The sequence below is a fragment of the Scedosporium apiospermum genome, assembly GCF_000732125.1.
Source record: "Scedosporium apiospermum strain IHEM 14462 chromosome Unknown SEQ_SAPIO_0132, whole genome shotgun sequence".
Classification (NCBI taxonomy): Eukaryota; Fungi; Ascomycota; class Sordariomycetes; order Microascales; family Microascaceae; genus Scedosporium; species Scedosporium apiospermum.
Window position 1 is genome coordinate 1071468 of NW_015971833.1, and position 14658 is coordinate 1086125.

General features: G+C 50.0%; 1 protein-coding gene and 3 pseudogenes across 1 annotated transcript; 1 reads left to right on the top strand and 3 right to left on the bottom strand.

The window, feature by feature from the left end:
- Positions 1–312: 312 nt before the first annotated feature.
- On the bottom strand, positions 313–981 carry SAPIO_CDS9026 (annotated as a pseudogene; the record flags this gene model as incomplete).
- A 3904-nt stretch (positions 982–4885) lies between these two features.
- SAPIO_CDS9027 lies at positions 4886–6400 on the top strand (annotated as a pseudogene; the record flags this gene model as incomplete).
- An 849-nt stretch (positions 6401–7249) lies between these two features.
- On the bottom strand, positions 7250–8307 carry SAPIO_CDS9028 (NmrA-like family protein; the record flags this gene model as incomplete). The annotated part of the gene is made up of 3 exons (XM_016790529.1): positions 7250–7412; positions 7474–7636; positions 7698–8307. 3 exons carry the CDS (start codon positions 8305–8307, stop codon positions 7250–7252), a joined length of 936 nt encoding a protein of 311 aa, XP_016639832.1.
- Positions 8308–11040: 2733 nt separating this feature from the next.
- Positions 11041–12585, bottom strand: SAPIO_CDS9029 (annotated as a pseudogene; the record flags this gene model as incomplete).
- Between the last annotated feature and the right edge of the window lie 2073 nt (positions 12586–14658).

Sequence of the window (14658 nt, forward strand, 5' to 3'; positions counted from 1 at the left end):
GTGGCCCGTCTTTGAATTTACACGTCTACGAGGGCGTTTGAGGGCTTATTGAAAACAGAATGGAACGGCGGAGCCTTATGGGAAAATGGGAAGGAAAATGGGGTTCGGCCTTGTTTGGTTTTAGGTAGTATACCCACTCGTTTACGACCGCTGTGTCACCACTATTCTTTTTAATAACTCCCGGGATAGCCAAGGGTTTAATCTGATTTTCTTCCCCAGTTTGAATATCGCGCTCATTATCGTGCCAATCGATATAATGTGCCCTCATGAATCAAATATCTTTGAGTTCCAGTCCTGTGGGCCGTGGCCTTCTTACTTCGAATCCAAGATGCCCAAGGCAATAGTTCCTTGGCCGCAATAATACAAAATCCAAACCGCGTACCGCATCCATACACTATGCGGCGACCCAGGAGCAAGTAAGAATCGTTCGGTTGCCAGGATGGAATCCGATATCGTGAAATAAACAGCCCCCGCGATAACCCGGCCACTTTCCTGCGTCAGCGACGAGAGAACCATGCCGGCGATGGTCGTAGCGTACACCAAAATCGGAACTCGCAGATCGCTCTCCACGCGGGGCACCAAGATTTTGATCATCATCGAGGTCAAAGCTACCAGGATAGCGGCGGCACCGACTCGCCAGGTTTCCGCCTGTATCCCAGCCACCCCGCGCCCCTTCTTCGAGAAGAGCGGGATGTAGAGAAGATGTGCCATCAGGAAGCTGCCGAGACCGAGGAGGAAAGGCATTTCCCCGTCCCAGGCAAGGAAGGCATCGCCGACGGAACCGAGAGCGAGCGCCGCAGAGAGCAGGGCTGGTCCACCTCGTAGGTGGGAGTAGGCCGCAAGGAGAGATGTCGAGCCTGCCTTTGTGAACATGCGCCAGTAGCTGGGTGGTGAGAGGGTATCTAAGCCGTACAGAATGGAGAGAATGGAGGAGATCCCAAGCACCGCATTGCTCAGTGTTGAAGCCTTCGCTGGCGCCATGGCGGGCGGTTTGGCAGGAATTAGAGATATTCGAGAGATGATGAGCCGACTACATATAGCCGAGCGACAATGGCTTTGTTGGCAGGCAGATTTTGGCCTTTGAGCACTCATGAGGTTCGAATTGGAACTTGGGTTCTGTCTTCAACAGAAGCTTGGACGATTTGACCTGCCATTTGAGGCTAGTGCCATCCTAGTTGAGCCGAGGTGATTGATTGGGTCGAGAAGAGGGGCGAGAGCAACATGTGGACTGTGGAATTACTCCGTAGGCTCTGGCGATATTCCAGATTTGCTTCAGGTGATGTGATGAAGCTTAGGTGCGGAAGATGCTCGCTAATTCTATGACCGTATATCCCAAATATCTTGAGGCTTAAATAGCGTCGTGGGTTTTCACTGCTACTGAGGACATTAACAATTGTTCCTGTCCGCATCTTAGCAGCGAGCCCGCGTTGTGACATTTAGAAGTGTGCGATGGAATTATGCCATGTGGCTTTTGAACCTCCGAAGAGAAGAAAACGATAATCTCAGTCGTCAAGCCTGTGTGCAGCCATCCCCTTGTATGAAGGCCGAGCAACGCCATGGCAAGAGGCGATCCCGCCAGCTTATACTCGTGGTAAAGTTCTAGTTGTAGGTGCATAGATTCCTAGCACAAGTTTTTGCCGAATTCCCTATCTAAAGTGGACCGTATTGAATATGAGTCCTAAGGAGGCCGCTCACGTATCCTCAGCACTTTAGCGCTCTAAAGCCTTCGGGCCGCTGCCGGGAGAGGAACATGACGAAGTCCGCGGCGCGCTTCCACCATTCTATCCACATTTCACGCTACCCGGAACCATTGTCCAGTGCACTACCGTGTGTCTGGCTGCGCCTCCTTGGTTATTCCTGCGTTGGCCGTACTCTATTCTCCCTTCGCTGCCAAATCCAGTATACCATGAGCGTGCACAGGGCAAGAGTGACGGCCACCAGGACACCGGTCCACATCTGCTTGTGAACCGCAAACGAGGATTTCCTGGCGACAAGCTCAACTTCACTCACCACTTCGACAAAACTAGTGCTAAAAATGGCCTGCCGTTGATGGGAACCGAGGTTAGTGATAAGTAGCCACGTCTGTATTGAGTTAGGTTTGGGTAACACCATAGGAATAATTCTAGAGCCGTTCCCTGCATACATACCAAGACTAGATTTGTGGGTGAATAGAAGAGGGCGGTCAAAGTCATGATGCACATGATACGAGAATCGCGATGCGTTCTATTGGTGAGCGATGCGATAAGTCTGTTCTCATCTGAATCCTCTTGGGTAATTTGCGCGAGCTTGAGGCCACTGCTATGCATAAGCTCTTGACCATGGAACTTGAGAATGTCGGTGTATTACTTGCCTCACTGTTAGTACCATCCACCTGACTGGAGGACATAGAGAGCGAAGAGAGCAAAACTCACCAACATCCTTACATCGTCGGATACGTTCAGGATTTTCTGGACTATCCGTATGTAGTTATTCACTTCGCCAGATATGTTGAGGATGTCTTGTTGGAAGGCCTCGAGGAGATATATCGAAGCTGTCTGTCTCGAAGCGCTTTTCCTCGTGAGCCCCGACTGCACCAACTATATCGACAGTATTTAGCAAGATGGTATGTGCAAGGTGTAGCTTTTTTTCGTAGGGTATGCATTGTCTGCTTTGATGAGAAGTTAAGCCCGAATTCTGCATATGGCTTGTAGACGGCGACCACATGATCCTATAGCTGGGAGGTAAGCCTATTATATTAAACAGAGTGGAAATTTCATCACTGCAGTTCTTGTACATCATGATCGTTCCATTTCTACATTCTCGGAAGTGCAGACTCACACATGTTTGAAGCTGTTCCGCGATGTAGTTAAGGTACTCTCTCTAGTGACCGGTGGCCGCCTCAAGAGAGTCGATATGAAGATGTAGAGGATGGCTTCGCTCCCCTGGCGTTACACTCTTAACACGCTGGAAAAATAGCACTGGTGGCTGTATAATAACCGAGGTTAAAGAACTGTTGGCCTGGTTATATGAATGGTGGAGGGCCGACTGACGACAGGACCACCCTCACGCTCGCCCATGGCGTTCGAAGTGGCGAATATTATAACAGACCGCTGTTCCAGAAGGAGGAGCTTAAAACGGAACCATCAACGAGTAAGTCGCAAAGATGCTAAAGTTATTTCGAGCACCTACTTGGAGATTTCTGCGTTCTGTGCGATCCTAGGTCCAGAGTGGCTTTTGAGCGATGGCATGCCATGTAGTCTTCATCAGAGGATGCATACTTTCTCATGAAACCGGAAACTAGTTTGAGAAATTGTGGTGTAATTCTGAGGGATGTATACATCTGCTGGAACATATCCGCCGTGGCGTCTATCACGCTCCATGAGTTGCCGCGATTTAAAAAGCTGTGCTCGGGTTAGTTAAGACTGCCTCATGGGACGATTTTACCCAATAATGGGTTCGCTCTTCTAAAGGGACAACGGTCGATCATTGTGACCGCCTTCAACCATCGGGACCAGCTCGTCCTATATACCACTAAGCCATGGGGGTCGGCCTCGCCTAGATGTAAAATGATGTAGATCAGGGCAAGCCTAGGATATGACTGTGAGTGTCCGCGCTGCGTGGCTGACACCGGCCGCAACTAGGATCTGTGAGTTTTCCTTCAAAATTAGACCTTTGGTAGACGTTGCTTTGCAACTGGGACCGGCTTTATCTTGTACTATCTGCTCGCTATCGGTCAACTGGGCCAGGTGATGAAGAAAACGCCAGAATGGTACACTGGGAGAAGTCGCGTTGTCCGGCCTTTTGCTCCCGGACCGGTTTGGCCTCCTGTTCCCCAAGGCCGGTTTCTAGATGGCAGTTCTCTGCCCCCATGTCTACTAGTCCGAACTTTAATTTTATACTTCTTGTAGCTTCGGACTTCCATGTTGATTAAATGGGCGTCAAGTTCCCGCCTTAACGACTGTGGTTCCCCAACATATTCTCGTTTCCAACGACGCCACATCCGCAACACTCGAGCACGTCCTGAGGACAGTAAAAGAAAGTGAAGTGCGGCGATGACTCCTGGTCCCCAAATGTATATTACTGGTGTTGTAAGGCTCACAAGGAAGTCCGGTACGTGAAAGTGTACATCACCAGCTGAGCCAGATGCGATTGACTTATAAGTTAACGCCCAGGGTTAATTAAGACGGCTGACACTTCTCCCGATATTGATAATCAGCAAGGAGCTGGATATGGTCCATCTCATTTCTTTCCCATCACCATGTTCAGATGCTAAGCCAAGATTTATGCTCCATCGCTCCAACAGGTGGCTTAATTAAGATAATGGATACCGTCTAATGAGGGCAGGTCAAAGTTTCAACTTCTTTCCTATCCACTAGATTCTAAATTGTAACAAATGCAGCAACTCTCCACCAGTCTGTTCTTGGCAATAGGTCCCAGCTCTTTGATACCTCCATAATCCCTATGACAAGAAAACATCCATCCAATTGTCCACCACCGACTCATCATGTGCACGGCTAAATCCGAGGAATACGATCGAAACATCGACATTCTCGTAGAGGAGGGGCCGTTGTTACATTGAAAAGCCCGACGATATGCGCCAACGTCGTATGATAGATCCTGCGTGGTGTTGCGGCAGCTCGAGAAACAGGTGATCATAGACACGAAGCCCGCAGACGAATACAAGTAGATTTAAATGAGTCTAGCATTCCCACCTTTCTCGTGCAGCTTCTAATATTCGCTCGCAACAATACCTGTTTGTTTCCCTTCATCGCTAGTTCAAATCGAAACACCTTCTCTCGAAACTAACATCTATCTTGAAGTATCTTCAACATTTTACTTTTATTCCTGGCCATAAGCTGTCACTATAACTTACTTTGACGGCCTAGTCGCGCACAAACCAACCTCGATGCAAAATCAATCTGAGGCCCAGGCTTGCAGCCCCATTGTACGAACACAATCAGGCGACGTACGGGGCAGAAGTGCTGATGGCGTTCAAGTATTCAAAGGAATCCCTTTCGCAGCGCCGCCATTCGGGCCCAATCACCTCCGTCCTCCACAGCCGCGCGAACCCTGGGAAGGCGTGCGCGATGCGCTAACTTTTGGGCCCAAGTCACCTCAGGGACCCTATCCGCCCGGGATCGCCGAAGCCCTTGCTGAACTGGTCGGTTCTGGCGAGGACTGCCTGACGCTCAACGTCTGGACTCCTGAGGTCGGCGCTCCTGGGCGACCGGTAATGGTTTGGATCCCAGGCGGAGTGTATGAGTTCCATGCCACTGGTGGGGTAGCGTGCTATGATGGCAGCAGGTTCGCCCGCGACGGTGTCGTGTGTGTCACCATCAATTACCGTGTGGGCGCCGAAGGATTCTTGTATTTGGAGGGTGGAGTCCCCAACCTTGGTCTTCTCGATCAGGTTGCCGCGCTCAAATGGGTACAGGAGAACATAGCCGCCTTTGGAGGGGATCCAGGAAACGTGACCATATTTGGGGAATCTGCTGGCGCCATGAGTGTCGCTACACTGCTGGCGGTTCCCCGAGCGAAGGGACTGTTCCACCGTGCTATCGTGCAAAGTGGAAGTACGCCGAAAGTAAATTCAGCTGCTACGTCCGAACGCATCGGGCGGCGGTTGACCGAACTCCTGGGCATCGAGGCTACGTGGGAGGCGGTAGCAGGGACATCAACTGATCGGATCCTTGAGGCCCAGGCCAAACTACGGGAGGATCTTCAAACACGGCCCGACCCGTCTATCTGGGGCGAAGTCTTGCTCACCGCTATTCCATGGGCCCCTACAGTCGATGGAGATATCCTCCCCGAACCTCCCATCCAGGCCGTGGATGCAGGAAAAGCAGCAGACATTCCCGTGCTCGTTGGAAGCAACACCCAAGAGACCCGTATGTTTTTTGTTCTGGACGGCTCCATCGACCGCATCACCGAAGAAGCTTTATTGGCGATAGTAGGAGCATACCGCCTGCCACCAGAGGGCATCGAGGCTTATCGTGCAGCACATCCCGGAGCTAGCCCTGGTGAGCTTTTCTCGGCAATCCAGACAGACTGGTACTGGCGAATTCCTGCCGTCCGTTTTGCCGACGCCCATGCAAAGACCACTCGAGCCTCCACGTACATGTATGAATTTGCATGGCCTTCTCCACAGGTGGATGGCCGCCTCGGGGCGGCGCATTCCATAGAGATCGCCTTCGCTTTCGACACGCTCGGCCTAGGAACGGAGACACTTCTTGGCCCAAACCCACCGCAAGCCCTGGCTGACACGATGCATAAGGCCTGGGTGGCTTTTGCGAAGGCAGGAGATCCCGGCTGGCCCAAATATGACTCTGACCAGAGAGCAACCATGCATTTCGACATCGACTCAAGGGTGGTGAATAACCCTCTCAACAAGGAACTGGAGCTTTGGGCAACAGTGCTTTAGCCTTCTCCCTCCATCAAACGGAAGTAATTTGTATCTGGGTTGTTCGGAGGTCGAGCAATAATATAATACGCAGCATATTAATAGGTGGGAGATATGTTATAGTTGCTTTTATTTTTACGTTCTTTTCCTTAATCCGGCTTTGTTTTCTCGGCGAAACACAAGTTTCCAATTGTGTTCAGGGTTTTGGTTTCACGACAAAGTTTCGATAGATGGGCAGATTGATAACTCTATATTAAGTAGGAGAATGCAGGTTTTTAGTCTCATATATGTAAAACAAGCAATAAGACGTTAAACCCGAGGGGTAATTTAAAATTAATAAGAAATCCTGAAGTTTCAGGATCGTGACTGGTGCTGGATAACAGGATTGGACTGGCCAGGGCCGGATACTGAGGACGTTGACTACCGTCTGCATGCAAATGGTTCCATGGATCTCGGCGCAACAAACACGCTAACCATCGGAGGGCCGTTCAAAAACTTTATCCGAGTTCCAGTAAGGAGTTTCAGGCCCTTAAACGTAGTAGTTTTGAGACTGTTCCAGGCGACTATGGAGAGGAGTCATTCGGGAATGAATTTACAACATAAAACACTCTCGTTCACATTGAAAGAACGTGTTGAGAACAAACTCTGTGAACACATCATGAGGCCTTTACATATGTTTGACGTTCTCCCCAAGGACTCAAGACTGAAAACACGAACAGCGGTCAGAAATTTGGCAAACCCGTCGTTGATCCACCACATAGACCCTGTTTCATGATCATCATGACCAGAGACTTCTATAAAACCGCCAGCGCCAAGACAAGAACCAGAATTGCCGCTGGTGTTTTCATTGAACGATGTGAAGATTCAGGTTTAAAGAGTTGACCCAACCGACTGAACAGCAGTGGCAAGGCTCTCCATCGAGTGGCTCCTCAGATAATCTTCAAATGTAACTCGCTTGACATCCGGGTGTTCCTCCTTCTCAGGGTCGATATTAAGGTAGGTCTGCCCGTTGGTACAGTAGTATTGGTAGAACCTATGGCAAGGAAAAGTATGTGAGCTTGCTGTTCCATGAGAAAAGAAAGAAATGTTCATACAAGTTAAGATAAGAAAAGATATTCTGGGGATCTTGTGTCTTGAGCTGGTGCATCCGCTTGTACAGCTCATCAAGAGAACCAAGTCTCTCCAGTTTCGGCTTCACCCCGTAAACTCGTTCAAAAAGTTCCGCAAGCTGGAATATGTTCTTCCTATCTCCCAGAACTGCAAGTTGTCAAGTCAGCACAGACGCGGAGACGCGATAGTGAGTCGAGTCGAGCCTTACACTTTTGCATTCCGATAGCGCAGTCATCCAAAGCTACCGCGGAGACAAACTCGGCCGCGTTCTCGTACGAGGTTGACTCCCATGCCTCCTCACCCGTGCCCCAATAAGAAAACGGCACCTTGACTGGATCCCAAATCCCAAACCACTGGCTCCAGAACGTGTCCATGAACGCCCCGATGAGGACATGGACACCCTCTACACTCTTCGTACTGAGGTAGTCCTTGACCGCTTTCATGGGATCTTTCGACGGAAGCTGTCCGTATTCGAGCTTAGTGAAGTCAAGGGTGTAGTCACTTGCGATATAGCGTTTGACGCCTTCCAATTCACATGCATCGATTAGCTTCTTTTGCCCGTCGGTCATGAGCTGGTTGTCTCCAAGGTAGCAGCAGATGACAACATCCGTGCCCCTAACAAACGATTGTAGGGCCTGTACATCGCCAGATTCGCCCTTGGTTAGGTGAATGCGAGGAGAGGACTGAATAGAAGGCGGCAATTTGGTTGGATCTCGGCAGTAGCCCCGTACGGTGACGCTGGGCTGTTTAAGCAGGTTGGCAAGAATGCACCGGGCGAATTTACCGGTGATGCCAGCGATCCCAACAGTTACGGCCATTGTGACTGATCTTTGAAAGGAAGAAAGCTCTCAAAGTGATTAAAACATTCAAAGTTCAATTTCCATCATTAGTGTGGGGATGTTCGGTATAAGACATTCGTCTATCGGCCTCATATTCCCCGTAACCGACCATCGGTGTCCGAGTCCGGGCGAGTTTGGGTTGAGGATTAGAAATCAATGTGAGTTACGATTCAAGGTCCGATTTAACATTTCTAATCCTTAGCAGAAGTTTACACAGCATCGCCATGGACTCAGGCCATCATGATATGACAAACCTGACAGTTATGCACAGGTAGGATATCGAAAAGAGCTAGATGACGCGCCGATCCGTTTTTTTAAAAATGCGCAGCAAGGGATACACCATTTTGAGTAAACCACTCTAAGATGCAGCAAGAATGTGCTGGGAGGGAGGCACGTTCGGCTACAGCCACGGCTACGGCTACGGGGCGATGCCCGGCATTTCGAGGTTTTCATTTGATCACCCCCTCCCGGCAGAGCCAAGTTGATTTTGTACAGGCTACGGGCCGACCTGGAAATGCAGTTCCCCATTTGCTAATTACCTCAGGGCCTCGGATCCGCGGTGGATTTCATGGAATTCCCCTTCTCGGGGTTATTAACTCCAAAACGAAAATACGGTTGTCTCGACTGCCTCTACTCAGGGCCTATTTAGTTAACTGACGCTAGCATTACGGCTATTCTAAAGCTCTGGAATCCCAGTCAGTATTATCTTCCTCGCGAAAGACTCCCTCTGTCAACTCTCGACATAACCAACATTAGCAACGCCAACACCACTTAACCATACGCCATTCCCTAGTTAAATACCCAATCAAACGAATAAAGATTAAGAAATGGGAAAGAAGTTCGAAGAGCTGAAACCTTAGGTCTCCTCACAAAGTGCGAATGGAAACGATAGAACAAGTTGGACGACCACCGATCTGTTGAATCTCGTGGAGATAAATTACACCTTTCTGGAAAGCCAAAGTTAGAACATGATTCCTTGTATGAACCGAGGGCGGGGCATTTCTCACAAGAGAACGAAATTGGCTGTTATATCGACCATGCAATGATCGTAAATATTGTTAATGAGGCTATCGAACGCTTCAAGCTCTGGCAATCGTAAAGAATCAATCTTCAGCTCGCTTGGTCTCACTGCCCTGATCTCCTCGACTAACACTTGTCAGTACTATCACAAGTCCAAGAGGGGGTATCCGTTCCTCACAAGTAAAAAGGGCAGAAAACGCTCGGAGGATGACTTGGTCATCTGGTCTGGGGTTCTTGAGAGCCAGTAGCATGGCAGCTATGGGAATCGCAAACCGATCTCCGAAACACCCTGAGGCAATAGTTATAGCCCTGCGAACATCGGCACGGTCCGTAGTTTCGAACCTCAGTCCGAATGTCTCGCGTAAATCAACGACGATTTGTGCCCACTTCTTCCACTTCAGCCTATCACCGAGCTCTTCCAGTAGCTCTAGCAAGCCATGATCCATGATGTTCTGCATTGTAGCCTCCGCGCACGCTCCGCTGATGTCTAATTCACCCTGGGTAAGATACTCGCCAAAGTAGTACCCTTTCTTACCCAGGCGGAGTTCGGTGAAGGCTGCGAGATTTCGAGAGGTTTGCGGATCGGAGTATTCAGCGAAATACCTCATGATCTCCAAGTCCTTGATAAAAGTTCCTTTTGGGAAGCAGCTGGTATCGATTACCAACAGACGAATATCTGACAACGGGACATGAACCCTGGCTCCGCGATGCCGGTACAGGCCATATTGTATTGCAAATAGAAGGGAGCTAGTCCAGCTCATAAAGTTGCAATGGCTTTCGTGACTGGGGTACCACCTAAAATGGTCATTAAGGTGGCTCGCTGCCTCCTTAGGATTCATCGAAAAGATATCAGTCGTCCCCGCGTCACGATGAAGACAAGCTGGGGGGATGACGCTTCTCATGGTAGTTTCTCCGACCGTTACAGGACAGTGTATGCGGAAGAGGTATTTCGGAACATTGTTGCTCATAAATAGAGGCATGTGCTTCATGGCTTGAGCTTCGCGATGGCTGGGGGGACAGAAGGGTAGCGATACCCGAGCCTCGGACGGACTTGAATCGCGACTGGAAATCATTTTTTCCAGATTTCGGCACCGGATATATGAGGTCAACTATTTCAGTGTCTGATGGGGGTAAGGGACAATGCAATGGATTGAAACGGGGGCTACGCAGCGAATTGTTGCGCATGCAAATGGGAAAACACCTTGATATATATACCCCTCGAAGCCAGCAGCGACTGACCACAAAACTCCGCATTCGATCTAAAACAGAACGAGGAGATAATAGGTCCAGCAACACACCCACCCTGGCTGCCCATCCCGGCTAGGAGGCCAAGCACAGCCCAATCCCAGGAACCAGTCATGCGGCAGACTTTATACAGTTACAGTTTGAGAGCCAATCACTTCAAGGCCCTCCACACAGCCACACCTACACAGTTGAGACCCAAGAGGCGACCGACCGATTAAGGACGCAGCAGTTGGTAAGTCAATGATATCGTAGTATCATAGACCTTAATTGATGAATGGAAAGGGCAGAAAAGATGATTACGAAGAAGGAAAACAAAGAATAGAAAAAGAAAAGAGGAAGAGAAAAAAAAATATCCACAGTTAGCAGTCCATTCATTTTGAAATAGATAATAGCAATACCCTTTCAGGTCAATTTGTTCAGCTCTCACAAGTCCTCATCTTAATGTGGCTAAATACCCAAACCCAGATACACGATCTCCTGACACCTTTTCAAAAGGTCTATAACCTCCGCTTCACCGTGGAAGGCGTCATTGTAAGCGGCACTCAGGGTCAACTGATCCCGATAAGTACCCAAGAACAGCCCCAATCCGGTTCCGAGTTCCTCGCCAGTTACCCAGGGGTCATGGGCCTCGAACGCACCCTTTGAGGGAGGGATAATGGGATCGATCCTGCCCATGCTTGAGATGGAAACCGATGGCGTCTGATTTGGTAACGGCAGGGGGAACGGTTCTGGGGAGCCTACAGGCATCTTTGGGATACTCCCCGCCCAGATTAGAGGTGCGATATGGGCATGGTCAGCGTCGTTCTTGACTCCATAGTAGAACTTCTTCATCGTTTCTACTATCCTGAGAAACTCGGCCTTCCGTTCCTGTTCGTCGGGCCTGGTGCTACCAGCCGCCGGGATGATGAGATCCACCGTCAAACTGCCACCGGAGACGGAATGGTACACTGTAGCGGGGTGCTGCATTGAACTGTACGGTTCCACGCAGCTTGCCCGCTCGTTCCGCAAGATGTAGTTGATGTATCGAACAGGTCTGTCGTACGATGCGGGCTCCTGAATGTCCCTTACGACCACGGGTATTGCCGCATGAAAAACATGGGTGACGGTTGCCCCCAAATCCTTGCACTTTTGCATGATTCGCGAAGTGTTCCTTGCTGGAAGGGTAATGTAGACGCGCTGGTGTCTTCCCGGAAGCACTGCACCGCTCCTGAAAGGCACCGTGAGAACCTCAACCCCAAGAGTCGCTTTCTGCTTTTCTTGGGCTAGCTGTGCCAATCGGTTCTGTTGAGCCTCGGTCGGTGAGGAGGGAACGCCGGCGGCGATTCGGTAAGGTGGGCTCAGGTTATGGACCTCGAGACCATTGAATAGAGGTAGCTGGAAGGACTTACCCTGAGCGTAAGCCCTAGACGCATGTTTGACAAGGTTGTTGAGAAGCATGAGAGTACCCATGCCGTCCATGATGTCGTGAGGTGACCGTATGACAAGATCTCGCCTGATGGTCTTGCGCTCTGAGCCTTCACTAAGAACGCTGGCGGGGGGAGGCGTAATGACGAAGAGAGTTGGGTAGCTGGGTGCGGGAGGATCCGAGTTTGCCCACTCAATGCCTGTCTGACCGGTAGAGATTTTGACGAGCGTTTGATCAAGCCATGCTCTCTCCTCGATAGCGTCGATGAGGGTTTGGTAGACCTTGGTAAAGGTTCCCGTTCTCGGGCCCCAAACCACCCGTGAGGCGATCGTGGGGTGGTCAAATCGAAGAGCAAGCCACGCGTGTTGCAGGGCGATGTCGACGGCGGTCTCTATATCCGTACACCAGCTAACAGGCGCATCAACGGTGATGGAGATATGACCAGTAATGGCAAAGAACATGCGACCACTCCCTTCCCATTGCTTAGCAAGCGCCGAGTAGAAGTGCTCAACCTCGTCAACACTTCGAGTCCATACCCCGGGCTCAGTCTCCAACCACTGGAGCAGATCGATTGTTGAAGATGTCATCTCGGTATAAGAGTGTAAGAATGTAGATCAGAAGGTGGAACAGGTCAAGGAGGAATAGGGTGATGAGTGTACAGAGGTTCCCTCAACTCATTACCGTCGAGGACAAGCTGGCATCGTCACCCCGTTTTATATATCGTCCGCCCTGTCCCCCTGACCTCCCCCGGTCACGGCCGAGGGTATAACTTCTGACGTGGCGGGGTAAGCCGGGGTGATATCAGGGGGTTTTCGGATGTGGCACTCGCGGGTTGACGGCTTGGAAGCCGGACCCTGTCGAACGGCATAAAACGGGAATAAAATACGAATAAACCCTGAATAAAATGTGCGTGATCCCTTATGCATTAATATGCACTTTGCACTAAATTTCACAATTTTATCCTTGTACATAATTTTGCACAGCGCTTCATAAGAATGCACAATCCTTCATAGCAAATTTCGATGACACTCAAATCTGCCCAATGAGGCAACTCCCAGGAAAGATTTACCTGAGATTAGCCTTGTCGGCACGAAACCCCGGATTCTGAGCCCAGAGTCCATCGGCAACTAAATCGTTCGAATGCACCAGCAGAGAACTCATCCCATCCAGCACAATCTCAGGATTGATCAATGCTGTCCGAGCCCGACAGTTCACCAATTATCATCGTAGCCTCAACTCCATGACAATTTCCCGTGTTTTCCCGCAAGGCCTTCCTGATTAAGAAACACAATTGCCAATATGCTGGCATTTGCCGAGGTATTGTTTCTACCCATCTCATACTGTCTCCGTACACTACCAGAACACCCATTCTGCTTTTAATTTTAGTATATCGTAATGGTGGCCTGGTGCCGTGTGTTCTGTGCCGCGGCGGGTGTTATGGTTCCTGTCTATGGGTTACCGTCGATGTCAGCATCCCATCTGTTGAACTGGCTCTTCTTAGTGCCGCATTGATGCCATAGCTCCGAGGAGTGTTCTTCAGTGATCTCAAGGGCCGTTTCTTGCGGTGTATGTCGCGCTGGATTGCGGAGCTCGAGCAGCTATAGTCTGGGCAGATGGAATTGGGGTGGTAGTCTGCGAAGGCTTATAGGAAGCGCCCAATATCTAAGTTCCCTAAACGGATCTTGACTCAAATGTCGGAAGAGGCGAGACTCTATACACGTACCAATGCGAGACGCCTCAACCAGAGCAACCTTCTACGCCAGCGGCAGGATGCCACACGACACAAACCGGCTCATCTTGGTTTTGGGTTGCAGCGACATAGAAGCACGTGTCATTGGACACTACTGCAACATGTCACGAGGTGCAGGTGATTCCGAAGCTGCGAGCTGCATGGGCGTGCCAGCGGAGTTGTCGTCGCAGTTGTCGCCGCCGCCGGAGACTTTAGGATTGGCGTAGGGTTCCCCTTAGACGAACGAAACCACTTAGATACCGTGCTTCTTGGCGGTCTAGTAAGCTCTATAACTTCGGTTTCGAATATAGTATGATCGTAAGGCACCTGGTGCACCAGATACCGACGCGCTACGATCCATTCGCCGCACAATATTCGGAAGATTTCTGGGCGTCTAGTTTCACGACTTGCGAGTGGTGGGATCGAGCAGCTGAGCTCGAGAATGTGTCTAGCTACACCCGGTCATGCTTGCGTTCGTTAGGGAGGAGCCTATTATTAATACCGAGGTACTCAAGTTTATTCCGGCTTCAGGGTTGAACCCAATATTTTGTGCCAGGGGAAGTGATGTTTCTTCTGACTCTGGTGATGCCTATAAACGTTGATTAACCATTGACGCATTTCACCCAACGGCTATTGTCCATCATCGTGGCTGAGTAACCCGAACCCTAACTACGCTCAGGTGTGACAGACTCGAGCTCTCTTCGGATATAGTATTCGTTCCTGTTTCCTCTAGTAAATAGGTCGGTTACAGTAAACATCGAGGGTGCTGATCTAACACGGGCCATTAACACTAACCAACTTCTTTCGAATCACCAAGGGCATGAAGGTGTCTTTGAGACGCATCGTTTGGAGACTAAGTTATCATAAATCGCTTTCTGGACCGGAAAATCTGAAGGTCGTATTATCCCTCTGCCGGGTGCTGCCTGTGGTT